Genomic DNA, 13,707 nt, shown 5'->3' with positions numbered 1-13,707 from the left:
ACACCGATAGGAACATGGCAGGTGGGAAACCTCCTGTTTGGGAATTGCCTGGGACAACCTTTTTGTCACCTAGCTGGTGGCCCTGAGATTTCCCGTACCATGGGGTAGAGGACTGAGGGCAAGGGGGGAGAGGGTAGTAGAGGTGGGTTGCCGAGGAGAACAAAGGCCCCGTGCCCTGATGCTGGGGTTTCAATGGACCCGAGGGGAAGGTTTCAGAGTCCAGTAGTCCCTGTCATTTGGTTTTTCTGTTTCTTTTGTCATTTTAGGAGCATTTCTGGAGTATTGACCAAACTGAATTTCGGATCCCACCCAGACTCATCATTCAGATATGGGATAATGACAAGTTTTCTCTGGATGACTATTTGGGTAGGGCTTACATTTGGATACTTTTCTCTAAGAAATTTTACTTGGAGTTAGTGAAATCAGTTAAAATCCGGAATCAATGATTTAAATCTCCAGTACCGTGGATAATTAAGGGTTGGGGCACACTCACTGCCTGGATGTCCTCTGGGCAGTGCGGCCTACCTGCTTGCTGTCTCAAGCCCTCTGAAAATTTCGCACAGTGAACATCACCCTTTTCTGCAGGCCCCACCCACCTTCAAGGTTCCCCAAGGAGGCTCTTGCACCAGCTCCTGTCTTGCCATGAACACTCTGTTTCCACAAGGGAATGCCTCAGCCCTGTCTCCACATCCAGACTACCCACTTTGTCTCCTCAGCACATTGGAATTGGCTCCCTCCTCCTCTGAGCTGCTCTCAATCCCTTAATGTCACCAGCCCTTGTTCTTTCCCCGGGTCCATCCTCCTCTGTGGTTAAAGGCACTTGTTAAACAGCCCCCACCTTGGGCCCTTCCCTTTCTTGGTACACATGCCCCATCACCACCACAATAACATAATACTCTTCTGAATTCCCCTCTCCCAGGCCCTGGGTCTGCCTCATTGGGCTGCTCTGTTTTCCTTCCCACTCTTTATATGCAGACCTTTGCCTTCCCTGGGGTTCTTTGGCTCTTCCCCAAACCCCCTCATCAATTTACCAACCCCCTCCTAAGTTGAAGGTAAAAAGCTTCAATGTTCACCTTTCGCAAGATACGACTCCTAAACAAGCACACGTAGCCTGCGCGCTCACAGTGCTTCTGTTCAGGGGAGCTTGAGACCACTATGAGCACATTCCAAATCTGCGTTTAGTGGACATCTAGTCTATAGATGTTTAATTCTTTTGAGCTTGTAGAAGAGCTCTGTTTATGTTTGTATCTTTGAGAAATAAACCGTGTCACCCTCTGTGAGATGCAGAGCAGTGGACAGACATTTCTTCTACCACTTTCCATCCTATCTGGAAGGAATTTTAAATGTCTACCAGGATCCCTTTCTCTAACTTACCCATCACCTGCTCAAAATCACTGTCTGCCTCTCCTCTGACAAGAACATTCTGTTCACTTGTGAACAACGGCTGATCCATTGAAGCTTATTTGGGTCTAATTGTTTCCTTGGCTAGGTTTCCTGGAACTTGACTTGCATCGCACCATCATTCCAGCAAAATCATCAGAGAAATGCAGTTTGGACATGATTCCAGACCTCAAAGCCATGAACCCCCTTAAAGCAAAAACTGCCTCATTGTTTGAGCAGAAGTCCATGAAAGGCTGGTGGCCGTGCTATGCAGATAAAGATGGCTCCCGTGTGATGGCTGTATGACTATTTCCCAGTTCGGGGTCATTCATTCCTTTTGTCGTTTAGGCTCTGCCCTCTCTCAGTTGATGCCAGATAAGATAAGGAAGTGTTAAGCTGGTGAGACCTTAAGTTACAGGAATGGTTTGTACTGGGATCACAAGAGAAGGTGGCAGATGCCGTGAGCGTATGTTCGGGGTTGTGTGGAAGGTGGAGGGATTGGAATGGTAGAAAAGCTAGGACCCTGGGTGGTTACACTATTTCCTGAGGACCCTCCTTCACCGGGAAGGCTAAGTTATTCTGAGCTTTCAGTACAATTCAATACAGAAAAAGGAACTTCAAATTCAAACTCTTTTTGTTTAAAAAAAATAAATTTAAAATGGTGGAGGAAGCAGGGAGCCCTGACAGCCACTGGACACAAAGGCCGAAACTTATAAGCAAGTCTGGAGAACTCCCAGGTAGACTGTGACAGAGAAGCAGAAGTCCAGGTTGCCATGCATGTCACAGAAGACTACCTCATTCATCATGTAGTATTGCTATTAAGAACAGCTAACATCCTAGATCATTGATTAGGAGATAGGCAACATGCTAAGTGCCTTACGTTTTTTAAAACAATTTTGAGGTATAATTTACATAAAATAAACTGCACCTATTTATAGTGCACAATTGCATGAGTTTTGACTGATAGAGACACTCCTGAGACCACCACCAGAATCAAGATCCAGAACATTCCCATTGCTCCTGAAGTTTCCTTGTGCCCTGTGCAGTCTACTATTCCCTCCACTCCTGGCCCAGGAAACCACGTATCTGTTGTCTACCACTAAAGAGTAGTTTATAGATAATCTCACTTAGTTCTACTGACAATTCCAGAGAGTAGACATTATCTCCATTTTGTAGATTCAGGAAACAGGCTGGGATATAACATTATATGTTAACTATGCTTCAGTTAAAATTTTTTTAAATTTTATTTAAAAAATACTACTACTGAACTAGGTAAAATAAAAAACAACCCCCAAAATAGACTGGGAGAGATGCAGCGACTTGCCATAGTCAGACCCTCATTTTGTCTGACTCGTCCGTACAGGAGTCAGCCGGCTCCACCGCAGAGCCAGTTGTCAGGGTTGGGGTCCTCAGACTGCTGGTGACCTAGCGGACATTCCGGGGTCCTAGAAAGCCCGTGACAAGCCTGGCCATAAAAGTGGGCAACTTTCTAGACCTCTTTTGGCCTCAGCATCCTCAAGTGCACATGAGGGTCATCACAGTACCTGCTTTATAGGGTTGCTGTGAGCATCACATGGGGTTATCCACGTAGAAGCCTTAAACGGTGTCCAGGGCATCCCTTAGGAACCTGTATGAACACAGACGTAGCATTCATGTGTTCGTTCTTTCGTATATTCAGCTAGTATACACTGAGTACCCATGGAGTGCCCTCCCTGCTCCGTACGGTGGGGCGAGCATGGTTAAGCAGGAAGCATGGAGGCTCCCTCGGAGCCCACAGTTAATGCTCAGTAAGTGTTCCATATTGTTATTAGCAGTATTTAGGTTAATCTGGTCCAAATAAAGTTACAAAGGACAGTGTGTGAGAAGGCAAGGAGATGGATATGAGAAAGTTAGAGGATGGGGCACAGAGAATGAAAAGCAGGGAGCAGCGAGAGGGAAAGCTATTTGTCCTCTCAGTTTCCCACAATGGGTCGGTTCAGAAACACATGGAAGAGGAAATGCGATGAAATCTCTTGAGGAAAATTTAAGGCAATCTAAGGATTGTTTTACAAGAATAAAAATCATTGCTCAGGGAATACTCCTTGGGTTGAAATGAAAATATTTGTGAAACGTGATGTCATGTGTTTAACCTGTTCTGCTTTACTGAAGGGGAAAGTGGAGATGACATTGGAAATCCTCAATGAGAACGAGGTGGACGAGAGGCCAGCCGGGAAGGGACGAGATGAACCCAACATGAACCCCAAGCTGGACCCACCGAAGTGAGAGGCCCTCTTTGTTCTCTACAATGTCTGATCCCCAAACACCTGCAGTCTGAAAGCCCCCCTTCCAATATGCTTAGTGGAATGGATTCAGTGTTGTCTTAATTTTGCACTTAATAGGGGTGGGGGATGGAGAGCTTGGTGAGCCAGCTTCATTTTAACCTTTCTCCTTTCCCATAAAACCAAAGTCCAGAGTGTCCTCAGTATCTTAGGGGGCCATAAAATGTTAAAGACTCTTTCTCAGCCAACTAAGGGGAATAATATCTTTTCTTGACTTTATCAATGTTATTAACTGTTCTTTAAACTGTGTTAGGTTCTGAGGTGCAGTATCTGTCCTACCCGAGTTGGGTAGGTAAAACCATTTCTTTGCAATTTTTGCAGCCGACCAGAAACCTCCTTCCTCTGGTTCACCAACCCGTGTAAGACCATGAAGTTCATCGTGTGGCGCCGATTTAAGTGGGTCATCATCGGCCTGCTATTCCTGCTGATCCTGCTGCTCTTCGTGGCTGTGCTCCTGTACTCCTTACCGGTAGGAGTCCTTGGCCTCGTGTCCTGGCTTTTTGTGTGTGATTTATGGTCAGTCACCCAAGTTGGTTCTTGCCTTGACCTATTTAGCAGTTGTGGTGTTGCAACCCTTCAGCCTGTGGGAAATTTAAAGTGATGTGTGTTGTGATGAGAACGACATTCTTAGGGTGTCACAAATTATAGGCAGAACTTCCTGGTTTGAAAAAAATTTTGGTTTCAGGAATTCTAGGAGAAACCCCTCAGACCTTTAGCAATGTGGGTCAGGATAATAGCCAGCATATCTGACTGATCTTCCTACCTTCACACTTTCTTGTCCCAAACCATCCTGCAAGCTAACTCCTTCTCGCATCCACAGATCCCCAAATCTGGGCTCAGTATAGGTCCACATTAACCCTGAACTTCACCCAAACTAGCTAGTGCCCACAGCTCCCCCACAGGTATTGCCCTTACCTGCCAGGAAGCCTTTGCCAATGCTGTTCCCTTGCCCATGTTGTGTCTATCAAAACTTTACTTGTTCTTTAAGGCCTGCATCACATAACCTCTCCCTTAAATTTTCCTCAATCACCTTAGTCATAAATGGGAGTCTAGATGGGAGGTTTGCCTGTGTGCCCAGAAGTCGTACCTTCATTCTTTCATTCGAGGGATTTATTGAGCATCTACTACGGGCTAGGAATCAGGGTGTTGAGATGACCAAGGCTTGATTCCTTACCCACGAACAGTTCCTGGCCTGGGGACAAGCAGACATATGAATAAGTAAATTATTATGAAAGACAAGCTTTTATAGAGATAGGAACAGATGAGCATAGGATCCGATGGCTGAGGATGGTTTCACCAAGGAGGTAAAGCCCATTTTGCCAAGTGGAGAAGGGACAGTCCAGGCATTTAAAGTCTCTTCCTTCGGCTCGTACTGGAAATAATACAGATGTTTTTGTGGAGGGTAACATAGTCACAACCACAAGAGCACAGATGTAAGGTCTCTATTTGTCCCTAGTGTCATACTTCGTTTGTTAATGCACACGTACACTGGTTTCTACTTGCCAGTAGTCCGATCTGTCTTGACCATTTAAAACACAGTAATTTCGGGCGCCTGGGTGGCTCAGTCGTTAGGCGTCTGCCTTCGGCTCAGGTCATGATCCCAGGGTCCTGGGATCAAGCCCCGCGTCGGGCTCCCTGCTCCGCGGGAAGCCTGCTTCTCCCTCTCCCACTCCCCCTGCCTGTGTTCCCTCTCTCGCTCTCTCTCTCTCTGTCAAATAAATAAATAAAATCTTTAAAAACAAAACACAGTAATTTCTTCTTACTGACTTAGATTCTATTGATTTAAACCAGTGGTTCTCAACTGATGGCAGTTTTGCTCTCGGTAGGATGGTTGGCACCCCTGGGGGTTGCCGCGGACCCGGGGCAGGTAGAGGCCGGGAAGGCTGCCCACCCCGCCGGGCACGGGCCAGTCCCCGGTGACAGAGGATCGCGTGGTTCTAAATGGCAAAGGCTGAGAAACCCTAACTTACTTATTTCTCTTAACATTCTGTTTCCTTTTCAGAATTACTTGTCAATGAAGATCGTGAGGCCAAATGCATAGTGGAAGCAAAAGCTTCTTTTCAGGTCATCCGGCAGTGAGGGAATCCTGTCTCCGTTTATAGACCGAAATCAAGATGGTTTTGTTTGCATCTGACACTGATCCGAGCGGCTTGTTAGGTTACTTCACCGAGGCCCGGAGCCCCCAGAGGTCTGGGTCCTGAAAAGTCAGGCCAACAAGCAACATTTTTTATTTTGTTATCTTTTGAAGTATTAAGTTTTAACCATGTTTTTCGGGACATTTTTCAAGGTGGCTGGTTCCATTTAAAAAGCATCTTTTTTATGAGTCTTTAATTTTATAATTCAATTTTTAGAAATTGCTGAAATCAAACTAGACTATTTCTGCAGCTTAACTTCATATACTTATTTGTAATCAAAAAGGACTGTGCATTATAAAATAGAATAGTGAGAGTCATTCTTATTTATGCCTGCAACCACTTTTACGGCATTTTATACGGATGAGTGTCGTAAGACTCTATTCAATCTCTGTGATGAACCCAAATAAAAACATTTCACCTTTGACACGTAGCTCTTCATTGTAGCTGTGCGCTGAGCTGGGAAGGAGGCCGTTCCTAGTCCTCTGGGTCTCCGTGGAGGGAATGGCACAGCATCCCACTCAGCCATAAACCTTTCATACATGTGCTGCCAAATCTTAGCCAGTGGCCAAACTGAGGCTAACATAAATAATAAGAGCTAAAGCTTATTAAAAGTCCTTATTCTTTGTACAGCATTGTTTCAAATGCTTTATGTGTATTAACTCATTTAATCCTCAAGATAATCCTATAAAGAAAGGTAGGTAACATCAACCCCATTTTACAGTTGAAGAAGTGGAGGCACAAAGGTGAAGTAACTTGCAAAAGGCCACACAACCAATAAGTGGTAGAGCTGGAATTTGAACCCAGGCAGTCTGGGTTCTTCCTTCTTAACTTCTCTTGACCACCACGCTATTCCACCAGTGGGAAGACTGTCATGAGGGGCATGGAGCTGATGGTCAAGTAGGGAATGATAGTAGCAACCAGTATGGCTCCAGGCCAACACCAAACAGCGTGCCTTCTAGAACATCGTCCTGAGACTACGTGAGACCATGGTGAGATCAACAAACAGTTCTATTCTAAACACAGAACCAGGGGGAGCAAGAAATGGTACAATAATGGTGATGCTTTGGGACATAGAGATAACATTATACCACAATGGTGACTGTCTTGGCGTTATTGCTGAGTTGTTGCCTATTTTGAACATTTTATGTTCTCCCCCCGAATTTTAACATTCTAAGTGTGCTCAATACCTAAAAGGTGGAGAGCCACAGCACTCAATCAGAATGCTCGCCATTTCCCCAGGCACCTTGTACTCTCCTCCCTGAGTCTGGGCATGTTATCACCCGCCCGAAATGCCTCCACCCACCTGCACTGGTAACAGCTCTGCCCACCCTTGAAGTTCTGGTTCAGATGCCACTTTCTCCTGACACCTCGTAGGCCCCAAAGTGATCCTTCAATATCAGATGCAAACATACTAATACAACCTTCCTGGAGAGATACATTAAGAGCCCTAACAAATGTTTGTGCCCTTTGACCCAGTAATTTCACTCCTGAGTATTAACTCCAAGGAAATGATCAGAAAGGCAGCCCAAGGTTCATGTACAAAAATGTACATGACAGCGTGCTTCATAATGGTACAAATCAGAAACAGCTTAAATGCCCAAGTAGAGGGGAATGGTTGAATATATGGCAAAATCCCTATATCAGTGCAAAGGATGAAAATATATCAATTTAACATTTTGTTACTGATACCAGAAAATGCTAATATGAGACACAATCCCAAAAAATCATATACAAATCTATATAAAATTAGCCCCAAAATACATGGGTCTATAAAGAAATGCACCAAAATACTAGCAGTGTAAGGAACTTATGCAAGATTTGTATTTGTGCATATTGAAATAATTTATAAAAGTAAATCAACATTGGAGATTCATAACAAAACTAAGAGATCCAGTTGGAGAAATATTGCTATACTTTGTTTCACCTTGTAGCGATAACGGGTGTGGCTTGTTTTCGCAACTGACTGTAAGCTCCTTTAGGACAGAGTTAACACCTGTGGGATCACCCCAGGCTGCCCCAGGGCAGCAGGCGTGGATTTGTACCCCTGGTCATGCCTCAGACTCATCTGCATCCTGGGAACGATAATGCCTCCCTCACTGGATTAAGGTGAGGGCTGAATGGAATCATGTATGGAAAGCACCTTTACAATATCTGAGGCCTGGCCAGTACTCAACACATGGAAGCTTCCAGTATTACATCAGACTGGTACATCTGATATTCTAGTTCCAAAAGCAGATAAAAGCAGACTCTTTTCCTTCCAAGACTCACTAAATAGGAGAAAAACAGCTAGAAGACTGCCTTCCACTTGCTCAAGACCGAGAAAGAAGAAAGGGGCGGGGTCTCGAAGTCAGGAGGAAGGAAAACAGGTCCGTTACCACCGTGTCAGGCACAGTGTCAAAGCCAATATGTACAGTCGTGGCAGGGCCACCATTCTTCCAGTGCTTTCAGACTGCTGCAGGGTGGGGACCCCTGGGCCCTCCCTGTTGGGGGTTGACAGGTGTCACCTGCTCAGCTATGGACGAGCGAGACTCCTAACCTTCTGAGTCACACTGGACCTACACCCAAACCGCTACTTTCTTGGAACATCACATCATCTTGCTTATAATTAACGGAAGGTTGACCGCTTTCAGCTAATTTGGGGGACATTCTAATGATGTAAGGGAGACAATTTCACTTAAAACTAGATTATCTTGGAGGAAAAAAAAATAGGCTCCACAAAAAAACATTGCTCCAGGCAAGGCTGTTATTTTGAATATTTAACGATCAGTACGGCCCTGACACCAGCCAATCAGAATAGAGGCTTTACCCCATCACAGGGGAGAATGGCTATTATAAACCTAGAACTGCCACACCAGTGCGTGCAGGTTGAATATTAGCCTTCCTTCCAGGGAACCCCACCAATACACGCTCCCACAGTGCCTCCCTCGAGGAACACAGGCATACCTCAGAGATACTGCGGGCTTGGTGAGTACAGACTTAGCCTAATTCTTAAGAGCGCTAGGATTTTTGGTAGAATAAATGGGCATGGACTTCAACTTTAAGTCACCAGCTGCATGAGCCCCTAACGAGAGTGAGCTTGTCCTTGGAAGCTTTGGAGCCAGGCATTGACTCGACTCTGGCTATGAAGGTCCTAGATGGCATCGTCTTCTGATACAGGACTGTTTTCTCTACATGGAAGAATCTGTTGTTGAGTGCGGCCACCTTCATTATCTTAGCAAGATCTTCTGGATAACTTGCTGCAGCTTCTACATCAACACTGGCTGCTTCACTGTTACGTTATGGAGATGGCTTCTTTCCTTGAACCTCACGACCCAACTTCTGCTAGCTTCAAACTCTGCAGCTTCCTCACCTCTCCCGGCCTTCACAGAATTAAAGAAAGTTAGGGCCTTGCTCCAGATCAGGCTTTAGCGTAAGGAAATGTTGTGGCTGGTTGGAGCTTCTATCCAGACCCCTAGAACTTTCTCCGTATCAGCAATGAGGCTGTTCTGCTTTCTTTATCATGTGTTCACTGGAGTAGCACTTTGAATTTCCTTCAAGAACTTTTCCTTTGCATTTACAACGGGGCTAACTGGCTCAAGAGGCCTAGCCTTCAGCCTCTTTTGGCTTTTGACGTGTCTTCCGCACTATGCTTAATCATTTCTAGCTATTGATTTAAATGAGAGATGTGCACTCGGCATCAGGGAAATCCAAATCAAAACCTCAGTGAGATACCACCTCACACCAGTCAGAATGGCTAAAATTAACAAGTCAGGAAATGACAGATGTTGGCGAGGATGCGGAGAAAGGGGAACCCTCCTACAGTGTTGGTGGGAATGGAAGCTGGTGCAGTCCCTCCGGAAAACACTATGGAGCTTCCTCAAAAAGTTGAAACTAGAGCTACCCTACGACCCAGCAACTGCACTACTGGGTATTTACCCCAAAGATACAAATGTAGGGATCCGAAGGGGCACCTGTACCCCAATGTTTATAGCAGCAACGTCCACAATAGCCAAACTATGGAAAGAGCCTAGATGTCCATCAACAGATGAATGGATAAAGAAGATGTGGTATATACACACAATGGAATATTATGCAGCCATCAAAAAAAAATGAAATCTTGCCATTTGCAACAACGTGGATGGAACTAGAGGGTATTATGCTAAGTTAAATAAGTTAATCAGAGAAAGACAAGTATCATATGACCTCATTGATACTAGGACTTTGAGAAACAAGACAGAGGATCATAGGGGAAGGGAGAGAAAAATGAAAGAAGACGAAACCAGAGAGGGAGACAAACCATAAGAGACTCTTAATCTTAGGAAACAAACTGAGGGTGGCTGGAGTGGTGGGGGGTGGGAAGGATGGGGTGGCTGGGTGATGGACACTGGAGAGGGTAGGTACTATGGTGAGTGCTGTGAATTGTGTAAGAATGATGAGTCACAGACCTGTACCCCTGAAACAACTAATACATTATATGTTAATTAAAAAAATTTTTTTTAAATAAAAAGATAAAATGAGAGATGCACAACTCTTCCTTCCACTTGGGGGCCACTATAGGGTTATTAACTGGCCTGATATCAATATTGTTGTGTCTCAGGGAATAGGGAAGCCTGAGGAGAGGGAGAGAGATGGGGTGGAGCAGTCAGAACACATGCATTTATTAAGTTTGCTGTCTTATATGGGCGCAATTCATGGCACCCCAAAACAGTTATAATAGTAACATCAAAGAGCACTGATCACACATTACCATAAGAAATAGAATAATAAAAATGAAAAAGTTTTAAATGACCAAAATGTGATTACACAAAGTGAGCAAATGCAGTTGGAAAAATGGTGCCAATCGACTTGCTCGACACAGGGTTGCCACAAACCTTCAAATGTAAAAAACGCAGTACCCATGAAGTTCAATAAAGCAGGGCGTGGTAAGAAGAGGCTTGCCTCTAGTTGCTGAGTAGATCAACGAACGGCTATAAGGAAAGTCTTTTCCTCCTTTGCCTTCAGCAGACCTGACTGGAATGCACAAGTGTGGTTCCTTTGAGTAAGTGGCTGTGGAGCTCTATTAGAAATGAAATAATTCCCAGAGAGAGTATTAAGCTGGCTTTCTGCGTAGCACCCCACCCCCTCCTCCCATCCCCCCCGAAAAATGCTTCATCTTGTCAAAAGATAATGGTCCCTCATTTGAGGTTGTTAGCCGCCTGGTGACCTATAAATGATAGCTAAAAGCTGGAACTAATCTCAGTCCAGTCAGATTGTCGCTTCGCTGTGAATTAAACACCACTTAGTCCTAACTGATTCTAGCAAGTGCCACCATTACCATTGGAGTCTTCATTAGGAAAATAAATCTCCATCAATGTCTTGGGCGTGACAGGGAACTGAAAATCCTGACAGGCTAACACTTGATTTTGTTTTGTTCTTCCTTCCTCATTTTAGGGCTAGAAAAAAAAATATATATGTCACAATTAGACCTGCACGTTGCTTTAAAGAGCTGTTTAAAAGGTGGGCCGAGTTCTGAAGCCCATTTTGGAAAGGGAGCAGAGGGGAGCTGAGCAGTCTGGTTTTCCAGCTGCTGGCCAAGTGGCAGCTCTTTGCTCCTCTGAGTTCACCCCGGCTCGGAGGATTGTTTGTCCAAAGACTGGAGCTGACTTGTTTCACCACTGTTGAGCAGATGTTATTATAAATACCAGGAGAAGGCAAGGGTGCTTTCCAGAAACTGCTGTTCAGTTCAGAGAATGTACAACTTGACAGCCATGTGGGGGAACCAACACTGACAATGATTTCAAAGTTTAAAAACCCTCTACAGTTTAAGTATTTCATGCTAAATAGATTTCTTTGTGAGGCCAATACGTTCAGTACTCTGGACCATATGCATGTAGCCTCCCAAAGCAGATGGGAATTCCATTCCAAAGAATGCTTTTCAGAGTCTGCTTGATGTGGAATTAGTTCATAATGGAGTCGATGTTGTAAATAGATTAAGCACCCACCATCTTTGCAGCCGAGTTTTGTGTTTGTTCAGCATTGAATGGCAACTCCCTAATCTTTCTTAGGTTAAACATAATGGTGTCCCAAGGAAGATCAAAGGAAGGCTGCTTTTCCCTTGGATATACATCCCCGAAATGAAATGCCAGAGTTCATGAAGTTCAAGAAAAACACAAGAGAAACATGTAACATGGACTAACTGCAAGACCAAACGAGTAAGGGAATGTAATGAAAAACACAGGCCCGCCATATGTATGGTCAAACTCATAACTTCAGGGGTGCAACTTCGTGGGGGATACAGACTCCAGATTTTTACTATCTAAATAAACTGAACAGGAAAGAAAAAGTATAGTTTTTTGAGCCACTCCACAGTCAACTGAATGCTTCTCAGGGCAACCTGATTTTGCCAAAAAGTTTATCTCAACTTCTTAAAAAGGCCCATTCAGCCCTTGACTAATATTAATGTGCTACTTCCATGTGTTTTCACAAAATCCTAGAGCCAAACCCATAATCCTCTCCCCCGTCATATTTCAGCTAAGTCCTGCCCCGGTAATTATCAGGAAGAGGACCAGGAATATCCAGCTGCATCCCGATGCGGCACGGCAGCCTTTCAGGAGGGGTTTCGCTTGGATCAACAGGATAAACAAAATGAATGAATGGAATCCTGTCTTTGAGGCGGCGAGAGCGTGGGGCCAGGGGATTCCAGACGTCTGGAAGCCTGTGAGCTCAGCCGGGTCGGTCACAGCATAACGCTGTGACTTTGGGTATCCCGTCTTCAGCCTCTTTTCCCTCCTTTGTGACAGGGATGCTGAATTCAATGAGCCTGTCTGTCCCAGCATTGTTTATGCTTCTCTGGGGCTTGGTTTCCTCACCTGAAAAACCGGGACTATAATCCTCGTGGAATGATTATGAACATAACATTATTTAAAATATGCAGAAGTGTGGAGAACAGTACTGGAGACAAAGCGAGCATGCAATGCTCATTTGAGTCAGTATCTTAATCATCGTCCTCATCGCTACAGGACAAGAACAGCCAAACAGATATGGGCCCAACGGTTTCCTCCATGTTCTGCTTTTGAAAAAATGTAGTCTGAGAAAGGATTCGAAGCACTGCTATCCCAAATGATGCTGATGTCCCCCAAGTTCTAAGTGCATGTTCTTAAGTAGAGAAAGCAGGCAAAAGTGCTAAGAGAATAAGCCAGTCCCCCCCGCCCCCCAAATTCAACAGAATTACCATACGATCCAGCAATTCCACTTCTGGGTATATACCCCCAAAGAACTGAAAGCCGAGACTCAAACCTATTTGTACGGTGAAGCTTGTGTCGGCAGCATGCAAACAGCCGAAAGGTAAAAGCAGCCCAAGTGTCCACTGAAAGACGAGTGGATAAAGCAGATGGGGCATGGGGATACAATGAAATATTCTTCAGCCTTCGAAAGGGAAGAAACTGTGGCCCATGCTGCAGCTTGGGTGATGAACGCATAGCGCCTGAGACGCATCAGGAGGGCATTGTGCAGGTGAAATAAGCCAGACAGAGAACAGAAGCTGCACTATCCCACCTAACACAGCGTCCCCAGGGCATCAAACTCCTAGAGACAGGAGGAGACTGGTGGTTGCCAGGGGGCTGAGGAGGGGGAATTGGGGGGGGTTCTTGTTTAATGCGGACAGTTCCGGCTTCACCAGATGAGAAGCTTCTATGAGAACTGAGATCCTGCCTCAGCGGGAACGCACCTGGTGCCGCTGAGCCGCGCACCTAGGAATGCTAAGTTTATGTTACGTGTATTCTACCGCCATAAAAAAAATGGGCAGAGAATGAAAGGTCTGTTCAGACAGACCCTTCCATGAACTCAGGGGACCTACTCTTCTCCTGCTCCCCGTGGATCCAAGAGGCCAGGAATACTTGCTGACTAACCACGGGGTG

General features: G+C 45.1%; 1 protein-coding gene across 3 annotated transcripts in view; it reads left to right on the top strand.

Annotated features, from left to right (window-relative positions):
* MYOF (myoferlin) overlaps positions 1 to 6,259 on the top strand; it is a 153,238-nt gene extending 146,979 nt beyond the window's left edge. For all 3 annotated transcript variants that reach the window (XM_035025232.1, XM_035025241.1, XM_035025221.1), the window contains 5 exons: positions 267 to 366; positions 1,490 to 1,680; positions 3,529 to 3,638; positions 4,020 to 4,167; positions 5,701 to 6,259. In XM_035025232.1, the coding sequence (XP_034881123.1) occupies positions 267 to 366; positions 1,490 to 1,680; positions 3,529 to 3,638; positions 4,020 to 4,167; positions 5,701 to 5,739 (588 nt within the window). In that variant the 3' untranslated portion in view covers positions 5,740 to 6,259. The remainder of the gene's footprint in view (positions 1 to 266; positions 367 to 1,489; positions 1,681 to 3,528; positions 3,639 to 4,019; positions 4,168 to 5,700) is intronic.
* The last annotated feature ends 7,448 nt before the right edge of the window (positions 6,260 to 13,707 follow it).

Source organism: Mirounga leonina, unplaced genomic scaffold (genome assembly GCF_011800145.1).
Source record: "Mirounga leonina isolate KUSES-001 unplaced genomic scaffold, KU_Mleo_1.0 Mir_114, whole genome shotgun sequence".
NCBI lineage: Eukaryota > Metazoa > Chordata > Mammalia > Carnivora > Phocidae > Mirounga > Mirounga leonina.
The sequence above is the reverse complement of the archived record's forward strand: the minus strand, read 5'-3'. Positions and strand labels throughout refer to the sequence as shown.